This window comes from Leopardus geoffroyi, chromosome B2 (assembly GCF_018350155.1).
Source record: "Leopardus geoffroyi isolate Oge1 chromosome B2, O.geoffroyi_Oge1_pat1.0, whole genome shotgun sequence".
NCBI lineage: Eukaryota > Metazoa > Chordata > Mammalia > Carnivora > Felidae > Leopardus > Leopardus geoffroyi.
The window spans coordinates 78,533,725-78,551,353 of NC_059332.1; the positions used below are offsets into that span (position 1 = coordinate 78,533,725).

Here is a 17,629-nt window from a genome sequence, read left to right on the forward strand (position 1 = left end):
TAAGGACACAGTATATAATACATACAACATACAAAATACATGTTAATCAACTGTGTTATGGGTAAGTTTCTGGTTAACAGTAGGCTATTAGTAATTAAGTTTTTGCAGAGTCAAACACTTTTGATTTTTGAGGGAGGAGGTGGGTGTCAGAGCACCCAAAGATGTTCAAGGGTCAACTGTCTTTGCTGTTTCAGAAAAATTGTCAGTAGCCTGTTTAAAAATAAAAGTTTGTTGATACTGGTTTCTAGTATCGGTTTAATCCCATTTTGTACTTCCACGTCAGTAGGCAGGCCTAATGAACATTACTGTTAAGGAATAAAACCTCATTATCCCAACTTTAGTCGTGGGTGTGTCCTTATAATGTGCTTCCTTGAATGTGTGGTTTTCTCTTCTGACATCTTACACCATCCTATTACAGACTTCCTTTAAACAGGGCATGAAGTTAAACTGTGATCCTTTTTATTTAAAAAAAAAAACCATGTACTTTTATATAAACTCCAATAATACAGCCCCTCCATTTTCTTATCCTCTCCACACTGGATCCTGCCTCCCCTGGCTCCCTTTTAAAGGTGGCACTGACTTGGTTAAGTGATGGACTTTTGATTTGGGCTCAGGTCATGATCTCACCATCTGTGAGTTGGAGTCCTGCATTTGGCTCTGTGCTGACTTTAAGAAAAATAAAGCTTCAGTTAGTTCACTAGCAAAATAGGTTTATTCAGGAATAACAGATGACTGCAACTTGGGATAAGAGCGGTAGGCAAAAACAACAAACAAAGCAAAGGAACATTATTTAATTGAGAAGGAGGAAGTTGGGAGGGGTTGTTTTGAATAAAAGTCCATTGGAGAAAAGCAAGAGTTTAGGGGGATGAAGGTTTCTCACTGGCTGAGTTGCAGGGGTAGTCAATTTCTTATAGGCTACAATATACATCTTTCTCTGTTGGGGCCTGTAATTGATGATTCTTTCCTTTTGAGGGTTCTTTTGTTGAAGTGTGTAACTGACAATTCTTCCTATAATTTAATGGTGAAGAGGTAGAGGCTCCCCCTACCAGGCTCCCCTTCTAGTCTCTCAACTGCGCTTTTAGTGAGGTTTCCTTTTATTAATTTTTCACAAAAGTAAATACTCTTTTTTAGGAAATCTTGTGTTTTGATACACTTAACCACTGAGGTGTAGTGAACCTGTAGTCTACCTCGGGTTTAGGACCTTCCATATTCTGTTTCTGTTTTTAAAATCTCTTGCCCATCCTTCCCGGGAAAATCTGCAGCTTGGGCCCAGCCACGCCTCCCTACGTTGGTCCCACCCATGCCGGCCCCGCCCATGCTGGCCCAGCGTTCCATCTCCATGGTTACCGGGCCCTCTTGGAGTACCCAGCAGCTTGCCGGCCCCATGGTTACCGGGCCCTCGTGGAGTACCCTGAAGTCCTGCAAATAGGGGGAAGAGGGAAACCATCGTATAGACTGGCCGCCGGCTCTCCAAGCCACGGTGACCCCACCCGGGGCTCTGCGCCCTTCAGGCGCGAGGAGGGAGCAAGGGCAGCGGGTATAGCCCCTGAGGCTGGAGACTCTCTGTGCAGCCTCGGTTGAGACCTAACTGTCGGTCAGAACTCCTTTCCTTGCGCCCAGGCTGAGCGGAAACAGGTTGCTTCCGGCCGGAGTCGCCCAGGCCCGCAGGTCAGACCTCTAACTCGCTCTGAGCCGGCATCAGAGGTTCGGGTCTCTCCGGGGTGCTACTCGCACCCCTAAAGGCCAGATGTCGGGAGATGTAGAGCTTCAAGTGGGGAGGAGGAGCGTACTGAGGGGAGTCAGTAGTGATCCCCTGCGCGGGGCCCACGGCACTCGGGAACGCGCACAGACATGGGCGCACGCACAGACGGACACGCGCACACGCGCAACTAACACTTTTTGAATACTAGTTACACGTTGTATTAAGCGCTTGCGTTATGCCACGTGCTGTTTTAAACACTAAGTGTATAGAACTTACTTAGGTCTTGGGACAACTCTGGGGAGAGGGTAGTAGTCTCATCAAATTTTTTAGAGGAGGAAGCCGGCTTACGGGGAGGGGAAGCAAATGTCCAGAGACTCAGGTACATGGCAATGAGAAAGAACGAAATATGGCCCTTTGTAGCAACGTGGATGGAACTGGAGAGTGTGATGCTAAGTGAAATAAGCCATACAGAGAAAGACAGATACCATATGTTTTCACTCTTATGTGGATCCTGAGAAACTTAACAGAAACCCACGGAGGAGGGGAAAGAAAAAAAAAAAAGAGGTTAGAGTGGGAGAGAGCCAAAGCATAAGAGACTCTTAAAAAAACTGAGAACAAACTGAGGATTGATGGGGGGTGGGAGGGAGGGGAGGGTGGGTGATGGGTATTGAGGAGGGCACCTTTTGGGATGAGCAACGGGTGTTGTATGGAAACCAATTTGACAATAAATTTCATATATTGAAAAAAAAATAACCAAGGAAATGCAATTTCAAAAAAAAAAAAAAAAAAAAAAAAAGAAAATGAACAAGTCACCGTGGATCCCAGGCAGTCTGGTTCTGCTGGACAAAATGCCAAGTGCTACCTTATCTGAACACAAATAATGCTGAGAGTTAGCTTTATCTACCCGAATTGTCTTTGTTATTCTCTACATGCAAAGAAATCCTGTGCTCAGTTACTGATGGATGCTTAGGAAGATCGGAAAACTCAATAATCATTAAAACCTACCACCCTTTACTGGTTTGTAGTAAATGGAATTAATACTAGGAGTTCATTTAAAAATTGATATTTCACATAATAGATTTTGATTTTTTTCTTTTATGTTTTTAATCAAAAGTCCAAACTGCAACTTGGCTGTGTAGGAAAGAGAATTTAGATGATCCAAGCAAGAATTGTTTTCCAAGAGTCTCATATAATTATTAAAGATCATTTAGGGGCGCCTGGGTGGCGCAGTCGGTTAAGTGTCCGACTTCAGCCAGGTCACGATCTCGCGGTCCGTGAGTTCGAGCCCCGCGTCAGGCTCTGGGCTGATGGCTCAGAGCCTGGAGCCTGTTTCCGATGCTGTGTCTCCCTCTCTCTCTGCCCCTCCCCCATTCATGCTCTGTCTCTCTCTGTCCCAAAAATAAATAAACGTTGAAAAAAAAAATTAAAAAAAAAAATCATTTAGTGAATGTGGTGGCATAAGCGTTTCCTCTTTCAAACTGTAATCTGTAATCTGCCATCTGCCCATAGGCCTGATGTTTCTCATTATATCTACCTCCCCAATAATGTTTAGTTATCCAATTAAAAAAATATAAATATGCTTTTGGTGACTATCATTTAAATTGTCAACCTAAAAACAAACCAGTTCAAGGGATAAGGCGGCTGTTTGGGATAAAATGATTGGGGTCAGGGGTGTACAGATTTAGGTAGAAACCCAAATAGTGTACTGATTAAAGGAGGTGGCCTCAGGGTTTTTATGGAAAAAAAAGTTTAGGTAAGTTTTTAAAAAAGAGCTCATTGGTGCTGACAGGCAGGGCTAGATTTATACTTCATTCATTGGTCAGGTGAAGTAGTCACTAGTCAAAAGTTCATATTTATCATCATGCTTTTCAAACAGGATTTTCTTGTTCTTGCCGACTTGGAATGTTGGCAGTTTGGCTTAGTTCAAAGATTCAGAGAAGGGGACGTGTGAGGCAGTTGCCCTGAAATGGCTGCTCCTGCTCTATTTTAAAAATGTCTCTACTTATGTCATTTTCACAAAATTGGAAATATTTCAGTCCCAGTTTGACGTCCTGATTGCTCTTTCTGTCATCAACAAAATCCCTCATTTTTATAAATATAGAAGTTTTTTATCTTTATAGATGCTAATGCATGCTAATAAGTTGAGATAAATAATAGTATGACTCTACAAATATAATAAGAAATCTAAAGAGGAAAAAATCATATATAAATACTGTTAGGGTGGCAAAGAATTGCAGGAAGAGTAGAGCAAGAGGCAGGACAGAGTTTATTTACTCTCCACGGGAGGAGAGGGGCCAGATATCCAGAGACATGTCGCCGGGACTTCTTTTGGGTTGGGCCTTTTTAAAAAAAAATTTTTTTTTAAGTTTATTTATTTATTTTGAGAGACAGAGCAAGCAGGGTAAGGGCAGAGAGAGAGGGAAGGGGGAGAGAGAGAATCCCAACCAGGCTCCAAACCACCAGCATGGAGCCCAACACAAGATTCGAACTCACAAACTGTGAGATTATGACCTGAGCCAAAACCAAGAATCAGAGGCTTAACCTACTGAGCCACCCAGGCGCCCCTGGGCTGAGCCTTTTAAGGGTTTTGTTTGTTTGTTTCTCTTCTTTAAGGATGTGAGAGGGTTGCACCTGTACCCATGGTGGGTGTGGGGAGGTGGGGAGGGGGTCAATTCTTGTCCAGGTAGAGCAGGAGGCAGCAGGTTTCTCCTGGGGCTCTGTCTGGGGCTTGTCTGAGATGAAGGTTGTGGTCAGGCTAGAGAAGAATATGTTTTATAGTTGGGATCTATTTTCTGACAATGTAGGGAGGGCCCTGTGACCTAGGAAAACAAAGAGTCAGGGCCAAGTGCAGCCACCTGTGAATTTTGTCTGTAAGCTTGGCTGGGGGTGGGGGTGGGGGTGGGGGTGGGGTTTTTGAATAGAGTCATATCAAATACAATTCTTAAAAAAAAAAAAACATTGTTTTATTTAGCTAGAATGCCTCCCACTCAGGCAGAAAGTGTTATAAAGAATATCATTCGAGAAATAGGACAAGAATGTGCAGCCCATGGAGAGACTGTTTCTGAAACTCTGGCAGCTTTTATGGTAAGAATGAATATTTTTTTGAATTACTGCTTTATTAAAAAATAGCCTTAAGTGGTATCCATTTCTCTCTTAAAATTCTGTGAAGCTTTCCTAAATGTTATTCAGTTGAAAACATTGAGACCATTGGACAAGTTAGCAAAAAAATGTTTTTCAATGAAGCATGTCAGTTCTAGATATATAGAAACTGATTTAGAAGATCTTGATTGGTTTTGGAAACATCAATTATGTCATATGTCAGAGTTTTAACGTGTATTTTTGTTCACCTTTGTAAAAATTACTCATTGCCTTGGTCTCTTTGTTCTTGCTTTTGTTTTAATGATACACAATAAAAATGTGATAAAATATTCAAATAGTTTCCCTATCTAGAGTCTACTCACTGCTTTCAAGTTATTTCTCCATATAATTTTTTGAACACCATATTCAAATTTGGTGTTTATTGCTTCCTTTCTTTGACCTGTAATGAAGGTGCTGATGAATTGGATGATAATAAAATCAGCTGAATAATCGACCCCTGAGTAATCAGGAGGCAGCTGTTTAAAAAATGGAAACAAAATAGTTTCATAATTATATGAGATAAAATGATTTAATAGATTCTTTCCTATTCACAGGTGAAAGCTGTTGTCTTGGACCCAAGTAATGGCTTTAACATGGATAGAACCCTCATGAAAAGTGACGTACAGAAACTTGTTAAGGTGGTTATACAACAGTTCTCAAATTTTAAATTATTTATTTGCAATTCTGAATACAATATTTGTGTTAGCCATTGGTGCTGTGCTTCATGAAATAAGACCCTACCAACTAGTGGTAGAAACAAGTGTGAGATGTATTGTTTCTCATAAAGTCTAGAGATACACAGGTTGTTTTTCCTGGCTTCCTGGGCCACCATTCTGTATAGGCTTTCATGCAATGGTTACAAGATAGCTACTCCATCTCTAGGTAGGTGTGAGGGAAGAGGGCAAAGGGCAAACTGTGTGTGCCAATTGGGTCTGTCACTTTCTATTAAGAAAGTAATAGCTTTCTCAGAACTTTTCTCATGTGCTTACATTTATTGACCAGAATGATAATGCAAGTGAGCCTGGGACATTGATTTCTTTTTCTTTTTTTCAACAGAACAAATCTTTGTCCCAGTCCAGATTGGGGCTATTAGGAAGGACGGGTATGGATATTGGCAGGCAGCGGTATCTTCACAGTATTTTTGAGACCTTTTGTTATTAATCTAATGTTACATTGAAAACATTATTATTTTTTTAAGTTCTTTTAGTGTTTATTTATTTTTGAGAGACAGAGAGACAGAGTGCGAGCAGGGCAGAAGGAGACGGAGACACAGAATCCAAAGCAGGCTCCAGGCTCTGAGCTGTCAGCACAGAGCCCGACGAGGGGCTCGAACCCACAAACTGTGAGATCATGACCTGAGCCAAAGTTGGGACGCTTAACTGAGTGAGCTACCCAGGCACCCCACATCGAGAACATTATTAACTGACTTGTCATACAGTATAAAATTACATAGTACTAAATTAAGATTCATATAATTATTGATTCAGTGTAATTTGTGCTTTTCAATTCTGAAGGAAAAATTGAAGCTCTAGCAAATAATTCATAGTTAGAAATAAAGTATATTTGCCTGAAAACTAGTTTTAGGAACCAAAGAAGGTAGAAATTTTAGACATCATTAGTTTGTTCACGTGTTTTAAGTTTGACTCACTGGATATAGGTGCTTACATATTTATTTTCTAAATATTCCTAAATGTATTTCCTAAAAATTGAACATAATTTTTTTCTCCCAGGCTTACTGATTTTAATTTTAATTCCCTCCTTCACACAAAGGACTTTATAAACAAGCTTTCCCAAGCTGGTGTGTGGATATTTCCTGGGCTCAAGCAAATGGCAGAGAAAATTTTCATCACCCCATCACCCATCGTCTCTCATAGCCAGCAATTCACACAATGGAGCACAGGTCTATATGCAGCTTCCAGAGGGATCAGGAAGAGCTTTGGAAGCCTGGAGCTGGGGAATATGTTAGGATGATTCTGCAGTAGAGATGCCATGATTACGCAGGGCAGCCTAGAGCTGGGTCTTTCTGTGATGATTGTCTGTCTGTCTGTCTGTCTGTCTGTCTGTATGTATTTTGAGAGACAGAGAACGTGAGTGGAGGAGGGGCAGAGAGGGAGACAGAGAATCCCAAGTAGGCTCAGCACTGTCAGTGCAGACTCTGACTTGGGGCTTGACCTCACGAACTGTGAGCTCATGACCTAAGCCAAGATCAAGAGTAGGTCATTTAACTGACTGAACAACCCAGGAGCCCTCTGTGCTGATTTTAAATGTGGTATGAAACCTGTTCTTAGCAATAGGGGAAATGGCCGTGATGGTTGGTCAGAAATTTTATTGGAAAGATCTGGAGGAAAATCAAGGAGAGGCAGAAAATAAATTTTTCTCTTTTTCAGGGCTCAAGAAGAGTTTTTCTTTTTTCCTCTAACTCACCTAAGTTAGAAAGAATCAAACTCAATTTACTTTTAATGTGACAGGTACATAAATTATCAATGTACATCTTGCTTCAGAGGACAAAGATTGTTTCCTTTTTTTCTCAGTTAAAAATCATGTGGATGAGTTAATTTTTGTATTTGTGAAGGAAGTTTGTTTTTAGAACAGTACTTTTCCACCTGGAGGGATCTAGGTGCACAGGCTCCATAAAAGCACAGGGTCCAGGCCTTGGTCTTATATTCAGTCTCCGTCCTCCCAGGAAAGCAGGGTTGGTGCTCAGGAAGGTGCAAGGAGGGTGTTGCCGCTGCTATGTCTGCTGACTGCATATATAAAGCCTAAGGGGTGAGATAGGAAAGAGAGAAAGAATTCAGGTTGATCATCTAATCTAAAGGGGCAAAGCAGAGAAGTAGAATGGGCCATCTATGTGGGAGGAAAATGGGAGAAAACAGACCAGGGGAGGAAATTTTGAAATAGAAACCAGAGCCAAAGAGATTTTGTGAGAGAGGAACAGCCTTTTATAAAATAAAAGTAACCCCCAAAATCAGCAAAGAAGGAGTGTTGCTTAAGAGGCTCAAATAAATAGTAATGAGGGGCTCTAGATGAGCTCTGGACAGGAGCCTAAGCTTCGTGGAGCATTTACTCATATCCAGACTGGATAGACAAACCAAAGGGTCATATTTCTCGCCTTTGACTAGACTATTAGCCACCTGCATATGGTGATATTGCTGATCTCAGGGAAATAACTTAATTACTTCATAAACGTTGTGGTGGGGTAAACTGTGAAGCATGAAGTCCTCAAAGAGCAAAATAATAAAAGGGGCTATTGGTGGATAAATGTCAGAAACCATTGCTTTGATGTTTCTCTTAATTTTTGAAAATAACTGTAGGAAATACTTATATTTCAGAAAATATAACCAGAAACATGGGATATTCTTTTCTAGCTTTGTGTATCTCGGCTATTGGATAGTAAAAATCCATCCCTGGACACAATTAAGATGCAAGTCTACTTTGATATGAATTATACAAGTCGAGGTAACATATCTACCTATTTTGATACCCTTTTTAAAGGATTCATATTGTGTTGCAAGTAATAAGGGCTTCATTTGGTTGACTGATTAATTTTTTAGTCTATCTTTTGAAAAATTTTCCAACTTTGAAGAATGTAATGAAGGTGGATATGCTCAATGAGAAAAACATTAATGGCCTTTGTGAGTGTTAGAAGTAAAGTCTAATTATTATGCCTATGATAGTTATGTTTCCAAGTCCATTGTGCTTTAACCATTTTATCGCTAACACTATAATTAGAAATTAAAACAATCAGCCTATTGAAGTTAAGAGTTTCTAATTTGCTGATTTTTTTTGTTTTTGCTTTATATTATCTTATAGTGCTTACCTAAATTAGGTAACTATCCCAAAATGAAATGAATGATGGGAAATTGAAGTTTAGAACTTATTTCCTTATGTAAGTAGTTTAATATATACATCAAAGGTACACTGGAAACAAGAGAAAAAGGAAAATAAATTCCTCTATAGACTAGACTCCCTCTGCCCCACTGCAATACCATTATTATCAACCATTTGGTGAAGTGTATTGAACTTGCAGTTATGCTACATATATAAATTACATATCTTGCTTTTTTGCTTCATAATAATGAAATTTTAAAGTGATAATTGAATTGATGACATTGTAATTTAGATTTTTAAATTTCATAAAGTTCTCAGTTGTTTTTGTGGTAAAGTTATAGATATATATTGTACATGGTTGGTGTGTTAATTATTGCCCTTGTAATAGTAAAATGGGATGTCTTACTGAGTTAGTTGCAAGAATTGTCCTACGTGAATTGTGGTTTCTGCCACAGTTAGGCCTAGACCTCACCATATCACAGGAAGAGGGGAGACGGATATAATTCTCAATGCAACATCAGATTATCAGTAATGCTATTCAAAGTAAATTTATCTAGACCTAAAATAATTGAACAGGAATATTTACATATATGTATATTTATACTATACATGCTTGCATATAGTACACTACCTGGGCTTACATGTAGTGTAAATATATGTGTGTGTGTGTGTGTGTGTGTGTGTGTGTGTATATATATATATATATATATATATATATATATATTCCTAGTATGTGTGTTTATAATATATATATTATAAATTGTCTCTTATGCTTTTCCTGCTTAATTAGGAGGTTTTAGCCCTCTTAGATATTACTGTTGGGTTGTCTGTTGAAAGTCTTATGTATTTTGAAAAAACATGCCATTTAAAGCCCTCTAATAATCTTTCCTACTAGATTTTTGCCTTGAGATTACTTACTGACCACTGTTTATTTTTTATTGTGATTATTACACCTTAAGAAAACACTTGTTTTTGTGCAACAGAATTGCCATACCCAAAGCTATTTTTTTCCTCTGGTCCTACTTTCTTCTGTGATGAGAATTCTAAGTCAAATATGTGGAACATTGTCCTTTGCCAATTTTAGAGGAATTTCTTGAAGAACATCACCGAATCCTGGAGTCTAGATTAGGCTCTGTTATCAGAGAAATTACAGATAACAGAGCATGCACTAGAGAAGAATTGGAAAGCCTCTACCGAAAGATTGTCAGCTATGTGTTACTACGTTCTGGGCTGGGATCCCCTACAGATATCAAGGTTGTCAGAGAGGCAACAGGTAAAAAATCTGTATGATTCCCATTCCATATGTGAAAAGATATGAACATTGTATATCTTGTAAAAGATGTTAAATTAAAAGTATTGAATACTGAATTTCCCTTTTTATCTGGAAAAAAAATCAGCACAAATAAGAGGTTAAAACTTAGCCAGATTCCTTTTGCAGTGTTTATTAACTCTAAAACCCAAGTAGCACCTCTGGAAAGTGCATATTGTTAATTTTCTTGGAGCTGCACATGTCCAGGGATCCATCATTCCTCATGAGAGAAACACTGGCAGCGTGATTAACAGTGCCAGGCTGATCAGGTAATGGGGACTGTTGGAAAGGGAGATTTCATATTGATTAAAGGCGTTGCATTTGTCACCTAAAATGGATGATGGAAAAGGACGCTGTTTTAGCCTCAGGAAGTATTTGCCCACTTTGATAATTTAAGGTAAGGAAGACGCAAGATTTCTAGTCCTTTTTGGCTTTCTTCCACAATTATTTTAAAGCAGTGATTCTTCTATTCAGAATTCTAATTAGAAAGCTTGTTTTAATGCCCATTGTCAAAAATTACTGATGGGTGCTTAATTATTGAAAATGGACACAAGGCAATGGCATTATTTTCAGGAGCCCAGCTTTGATATGTGATAAATGTTGTTATATATTCTGTAACCAGGTATCAGAAATGCAAAGAATCATATAAGTAGCTCTGTAAGGACAGGCCTCTCAACTTTCTGCTGAAAGAACGCTATAGTTTAGGATCTGATATCTTTATTCTACCATGTTGTTGTCCTTTTTGTGGTTTGTTTTAGCTGCCCTACAGAGTATTTTCCCTCAGGCTGAGCTTGGGACGTTTCTAACACTTTCTAAGAAGGACAAAGAACGCCAACTGAAAGAACTTACCATGGTTGTTACCGGGATTCGTTTATTTAACCGAGACTGTGGAAAAGGAGGAGAAGGCATTGATGACTGTAGGTATATCCTTAGGTTAAGTCTACGAGTGATGCAGGTTTAAAATCTAACTTGCACAGTGAGGAAAATAACGTACAGTACTCTGCTGGCATTCTTAGATTTAAGGTGTGCAGTTTTGACTCTACCTTAGGCACAACTACTTTCATAATGGATGGTAATTTTTAGTTTTTCTGGGGCAAGACTTGTAGTATTATAAACCACGAAGCTAGTGGGGGAGAGTGAATCAGTAGAAGGAATGAGGAGCCTGCCTCGAGGCCAGTCTCCTTAATTCAATGGGCTCTGTGTTCTTTATTCCAAGTCAAATAACCAATTAAAAAAATAAAAATCACCCTGAGAACAGTGGCTGATGCAGTTAACAGAATGCAAAGGTATAAGAGGGATATTTGCAAATCTGCAAATCCAGGAGCATTTACTGTGCTGTTACATACTTAATGCATTCACCATCTGTAAGTTTGAAAACACTCATGAAATACTTGATTAGGGACTCAGTAGAAGGAACTTCCTTATGAATTTGGTATACATGTAGGCCCACTGAGAAGATGTTAGTATCTTTTTACCAAATCGCTTATCTAGTATAACAGGGTCAGTTTTTCTGTTTTAAAAACTGTTCTAGAAAGTCAAGTTCCTATTCTTCATAAAGTTCCTTATCTTGCTAGACTGTTCTGTTTTTTTCGGTATCCTGATGAGTTTCCTTTTTTTTTTTAATGTTGGTTTATTTTTGAGAGAGAGACAGAGTGTGAGTGGGGGAGAGGCAGAGAGAAAGAGAGACACAGAATTTGAAGCAGGCTCTAGGCTCTGAGCTGTCAGCACAGAACCTGACGTGGGGCTTGAACCCACGAGCTGAAGTCATATGCATAACTGACTAAGCCACCCAGTGCCCCTATATCCTGATAAGTTTCTTAAGTCACATACTTCCCCCCCTTTCTTTTTTTTTTAACAAAATATGCCTTTTCTAGAGGTACATGATCAGTAGCACATAATGCCAAAGCCTGTCTATTCTTTAGATTCTTCTATATTTTAGTGGCAAAAGCTGATCTGCTCTACAATGTCTTTTGTTTGGACAGATTTCACCCCCCACACACCCCCCACCCAGTTCTTTATTTCATGGTGTAGGGAGAAATATATGAAATATATACCTTCTTATTATTAATTTGGTTAAGAAAAAAAACTAAATTTAATGCTCAAAATGCGACCACTTCGTAGGCTTCTTCTTTGTAGATTCTTTCATGTCTCTCAATATACTTTTAAAAACAGTGCCAGCTATTCTACAGGAAGCAATCCCAGCCACCACTCAACACATCGATTCCCAGCTTCAGATTGCCCAGGACCAGGCATACCGCTACACAGCCATCCTTGAGACAGTAGCAAAGAACCCACTCTTGAGTATGGAACTTCAGCCATATATGTTAAAAGAAGCACTGTATAATATGCGGCAATATGAGACCTTCCTTCAGATCATTTTGGTGAGTTAATGTCGTAAGATCTGGCCTTTTCCATAGAATGCAACTACTTTATATATTATGGGCATAAATATTAAAAATATTTATATATTTTGTTTAATATATATTAAACAAAAGGTAGAATCAGGTTACTGATACAGGAGGCAGTCTTAATAACTGCTCGGTTTATATTGCATATGTTGGGCTGAGAACTAAAATAGAAATGGGGAAGCTGGATTTTTATTTTAATGAAAAATATTGATAGGAATTGATTTGTGTAGTTGTTGATTGTCTCTGGTGCTCAGTGGAATGATTGTTAGCATGCTGTAGTTAAGCAGAGGTGTGTGTGTGTATGTAAGTAATACTGTATTGTTTTCATGCAAAGCAAGTATCTAATTTACATTTTGGCAGGTAGTTGGCCAAATAATTTTTATGTAATTGTTCTTGCAAAAATTGGTTGAAAAGATTTTTATTGCTAATATTTTTATTTTTAAAGTATTTTTTCATGTTTATTTTTGAGAGCACGCATGTGCATGCACACACACACACACACACACACACACACGAGTGAGCAGGGGAGGGGCAGAGGGAGACAGACAGACAGACAGACAGAGGATCCAAAGCAGGCTCTGTGCTGACAGCAGAAAGCCTGATGCAGGGCTCGAACTCACAAACTATGAGATCATGACCTGAGCTGAAGTTGGATGCCTAACTGACTGAGCCACCCAGGCATCCCTATTTCTAGTATTTTTAGATCTATTGAACAAGCCAGACAGTAACCCCACATAGTTGGAAAATATGGTAAAGTGGTGATTTTAAACTTTTTTAAAAAGTGGCAGAGCACATTCAGATACAATTTTACTCAGAACCCTAAAAGTATAAAACAGGTATCTAGGTGAAAGGATTGAGGGACCTTTTCACCAAGGAACATCCCCATTCCACCCTAGGGTTCTAGGGGACACGGTTTGTTAACTGCATCTTGACAGTGAGCTGTGTTCCTACCAGTCGATGTTTTTTGTTTGTTTGTTTGTTTTTGTTTTTAGCTTTATTGAGACATAATTGACAACACTGTAAGATATTAAAAATGTACAATGTGATGATTTGATGTATGTATACATTGTGAAAGTGTTTCTTCCATTGAGTTAATTAACACATTCGTCCCACTGGTCACTGTTTACCTTTACACAATGTCTACTTTCCAATAACTGTGAGACTCAGGGTCAGTGAACTGTCTTTCATATGAGTGAATACCAGTGTCTTGAAGGACAGAACAGGATGTGTTTTTAATTCGTATCTTGATGACTTGATACTCCTTCTGGATGCACTTGATCTGTCTTCTCTCCTTACCTTCACTGTAGGGAATAGAAAGAAAGACATCTGGATGACATGACTTCATGGCAAGAAACTAGGTTGTGGTCCTCACAACTGGCCAACTATCTAATTGCCTTCAGAGATGAGGATTGTAAATCAGCTATTCTGATGGTTTAGAATCATTTTTTAATGTTTATTTTTGAGAGAGAGAGAGAAAGAGAGGAAGGGGCAGAGAGAGGGGTGGATAGAAGATTTGAAGCAGGCTCCTTACAGCAGAGAGCCTGATGAGGGGCTCGAACCCATGAACCATGAGACCATGACCTGAGCTGAAGTTGAATGCTCGACTGAGTCACCCAGGCGCCCCTAAACCAAATTATTCTTTAGGTGGATGTTCCTCTAACATTGACTTGTGGCTATCAGCCTTATCTAACTAGTCAGATACTGAGAGGATTTTATAATCAGTTTATCTTGAAGTACACGTAGATCTCTAGGATTAAGAATCTCACATTGACTTCATCATCTGTGTTTGGAAGGGATACCATAAGAAAGAACCTTCAGAAACTGTCACACATAATGTAAGGATGTTGTCGAGAATGTCATCCATTATGTAGCATCTTCTCAGAGCTTTCATTTGTGGATCATGCTCAGCTAATTTCCAGTCTGAAAGTCTCATTGTTGTTTTCATCCTCAGAGCTAGAGGGACAGTGAGTAGAGTATATAAGCAATGAGTGTGGGCTCTGCAACTAGAATGCTTGTGTTCTAATCCTAACTTTGCCACTTACTCAATCCATGTCTTTGAGGAAATTGCTTAACTTCTCTGTCTTGGTTTCCACATCTGTAAAGTGGGATTATTGATAGTCTTCAGTATATAAGTAAGGTAGAACAGTGCCTGGCACATAGTTATGCGCTCAATAAATTGCTGTTGCTGCTAATGTTTATTATTATTTTAAAAATTTTTTAATGTTTATTTATTTTTGAGAAAGAGAGAAAGCACAAGCAGGGGAGGGGCAGAGAGACAGGGAGACATAGAATCCGAAGCAGCTCCAGGCTCTGAACTGTCAGCACAGAGCCCGACATGGGGCTTGAACCCATGAACTGTGAGATCATGACCTGAGCCAAAGTCGGTCGCTTAACCAACTGAGCTACCCAGGGGCCCCAGATAATGTTTATTATTGCTACCATCATTGTTGTTAGGACTTAGGCAAAATGGCTCTGATTTTATTTCTGGAGGAGAACAAACTGAAGAGCTCTTATTTTTCTAGACAGTATCTCAGGTCTAAGCCCTTTGCTGCTTACTCTATTGAGAAAGTTAACTTTCTGGTCTCCCCATTTTTTGTGACTGTTTTATGCTAACTTTAGTCAGGGTCAGAACTCATTCTGACTTAATCATCTGACTCTTTTTGGCTTAATCGGTGTTTTTGTTGTTTTGTTTTTAAATATCCAATCTTCTCCCATCAATCTACCTGAGTTACAGTTAAGGTTGCTTGTTATAGAATGGATATAGGTTTAATCGGTATTATCTCTGGGTTATAAAATATGTCGGTTTATGTTGAGCTGAGAATTTTTCCTATCTATGAAATCTGTGAATATTCTTTTCTAAAGTCACATTATTTGAAAGGATGTATTAATATAACTTTTTGCAGGTTTGAATTTGATTTTAAACTTTTTTTTTGCCAATATTACATAAAGTTTATGTAAACATTCATTTAAAAAATTTAATTATAGCCTGGGTAAGGTAGTGAGTTATTTTATTTTCTATTAGGATTTTTATCTGCTTCAGGAAACAAATTCAGATACTCTTCTTTTTTACATTTCTTTAATGTTTATTCATTTTTGAGAGACAGAGAGAGACACAGTGTGAGTTGGGGAGGGGCAGAGAGAGAGGGAGACACAGGGTCTGAAGCAGAAGCAGGTTCCAGGCTTCGAGCTGTCAGCACAGAGCCTGTTGCAAGGCTTGAACTCACGGAGGCGAGATCAAGACCGGAGCTGAAGTCGGACACTTAACTGACTGAGCCACCCAGGCCCCGCAACAAATTCAGATATTCTGAAAGAGACGAGGGAGGGGTGATCACAGTCTTGTTGGCTGTCTTAGCTGAGGGAACAGAATTCCATCCTCTGTGGGGCTCTGAAGTGCAAGGCAGTCACCAGAGAAAGCCACTCATTGTTATGGTGCAAGTAAATGCTGCATTTCACACGTAACATTCGTAAAATGTGTAAGTCAAGACTTTAGTAGATTTCTTCTCCCTAAGCTATGTTCACAGGGCCTATTCACAGAGTAGACAACATTAGACTTCTTGATTTTTTCCTGATAATGCCAGTAAAAAAAAAAAAAATCAGGTAGGTGGAATTTATGTTTGTTTTAGACTTGTTGAAAATGTCCATGGAACAAATTATGAGGAATTTATTAATTAAAAGGAACAAATTATGAGGAATTTATTAATTAAAAGGGACTGGGTGGCTTTTAAAAGGAAGGGCTATCTGGGTGGCTCAGTCAGTTGAGCTTACAACTCTTGATTTCAGCTCAGGTCATGATTCCAAGGTTGTGGAATTTAGCGTGTCTGGCTCCACATTGAGCGTGGAGCCTGCTTGAGATTTTCTCTCTCTATCCCTCTGCCCCTTCTCTGCTCGAGAGCGGATGCTGTCCGCTCGAGATGCTGTCTCTTATAAAAAAAAAAAAAAAGAAAAGAGTGGGGAAGAAGCATGCTGGCATCATATGCTTTTCCAAAGCAGTTTTTTGACTCATTATGAACAAAAATTAAAAAAAAAATTTTTTTTAACATTTATTTATTTTTGAGACAGAGCATGAACAGGGGAGGGGCAGAGAGAGAGGGAGACACAGAATGTGAAACAGGCTCCAGGCTCTGAGCTGTCAGCACAGAGCCCAACGCGGGGCTTGAACTCATGGACCGTGAGATCATGACCTGAGCTGAAGTCGGACGCTTAACCAACCGAGCCACCCAGGTGCCCCTGAACAAAAAATTTTTAAAAAGACATAGCATTCCTAGAGGACAAATTTTATTATTATTTTTTTTCACCAACAGTCTCATGAGAAATATGTTTAAGTGTTAGGATGCTGTCAACTTCATGGTGTCAGATACAAGTGTTTCACAATGCAAAATTTATCTTTGGCAACCAGAGCTCTTGTTTTCCTGAAGTGACAGACCCATTTCATTTATATCAGGAAAATATCTGCCAAATAGCTAAGGCTCAAAAGTCATAGTTTGTCAGTCAATTGCTCTTCAAGTAAAAATCATGTTCTGCGGGGAGCAAAGATGGTAGTTCAGCTCAAAATTCAATCAGTAAATGTTTTCCTTGAGAGAACTATGCATTTTAATATCCAGCAGATGTGTTTTATATGTACTTTCCATCCCATCTCACTGATTGTTAAAAAGCTTGCTTGTACTTATGGATCAAGATTTAGTAAAATTAATACTTTTTACTGCATCATCAAAGATATTCTTTTTAAAAACTTCTTTAAATGTTTGTTTTTGAGAGAGAGTGCGTGTGCGAGCAAGAGTGGGGGAGGGGCAGAGAGAGAGGAAGATCTAGAATCAGAAGCAGGCTCCAGGCTCTGAGCTCTCAGCAGAGAGCCCAAGGCTGGGCTTGAACTTTATGAGCTGCCATGAGATCATGACCTGAGGCAAAGTCGGTCACTTAACCAACTGAGACACCCAGGTGCCCTGTGCATTGTCAAAGATATTCTTACGTGAAACTGGCTTTTTAAATTGAAATATAATTGGGGCGCCTGGGTGGCGCAGTCGGTTAAGCCTCCGACTTCAGCCAGGTCACGATCTCGCGGTCCGTGAGTTCGAGCCCCGCGTCGGGCTCTGGGCTGATGGCTCAGAGCCTGGAGCCTGTTTCCGATTCTGTGTCTCCCTCTCTCTCTGCCCCTTCCCCATTCATGCTCTGTCTCTCTCTGTCCCAAAAATAAGTAAACGTTGAAAAAAAAAATAAATAAAAAATAAATTGAAATATAATTGACAC

At 39.3% G+C, this 17,629-nt stretch overlaps 1 protein-coding gene across 7 annotated transcripts in view; it reads left to right on the top strand.

Annotated features, from left to right (window-relative positions):
- CFAP206 (cilia and flagella associated protein 206) overlaps positions 1 to 17,629 on the top strand; it is a 46,606-nt gene that overhangs the window by 1,836 nt on the left and 27,141 nt on the right. The window contains exons 1-7 of one of the 7 annotated variants that reach the window (XM_045498975.1): positions 1,366 to 1,668; positions 4,674 to 4,786; positions 5,395 to 5,478; positions 8,206 to 8,296; positions 9,753 to 9,941; positions 10,736 to 10,894; positions 12,150 to 12,358. In XM_045498975.1, coding sequence (XP_045354931.1) covers positions 4,679 to 4,786; positions 5,395 to 5,478; positions 8,206 to 8,296; positions 9,753 to 9,941; positions 10,736 to 10,894; positions 12,150 to 12,358 — 840 coding nt within the window. In that variant the 5' untranslated portion in view covers positions 1,366 to 1,668; positions 4,674 to 4,678. Of the gene's footprint in view, positions 1 to 1,365; positions 1,669 to 1,930; positions 2,082 to 4,673; positions 4,787 to 5,394; positions 5,479 to 8,205; positions 8,297 to 9,752; positions 9,942 to 10,735; positions 10,895 to 12,149; positions 12,359 to 17,629 lie in introns of those variants that run through there. The other 6 variants (XM_045498974.1, XM_045498979.1, XM_045498973.1 and 3 more) reach the window with 6 other exon arrangements.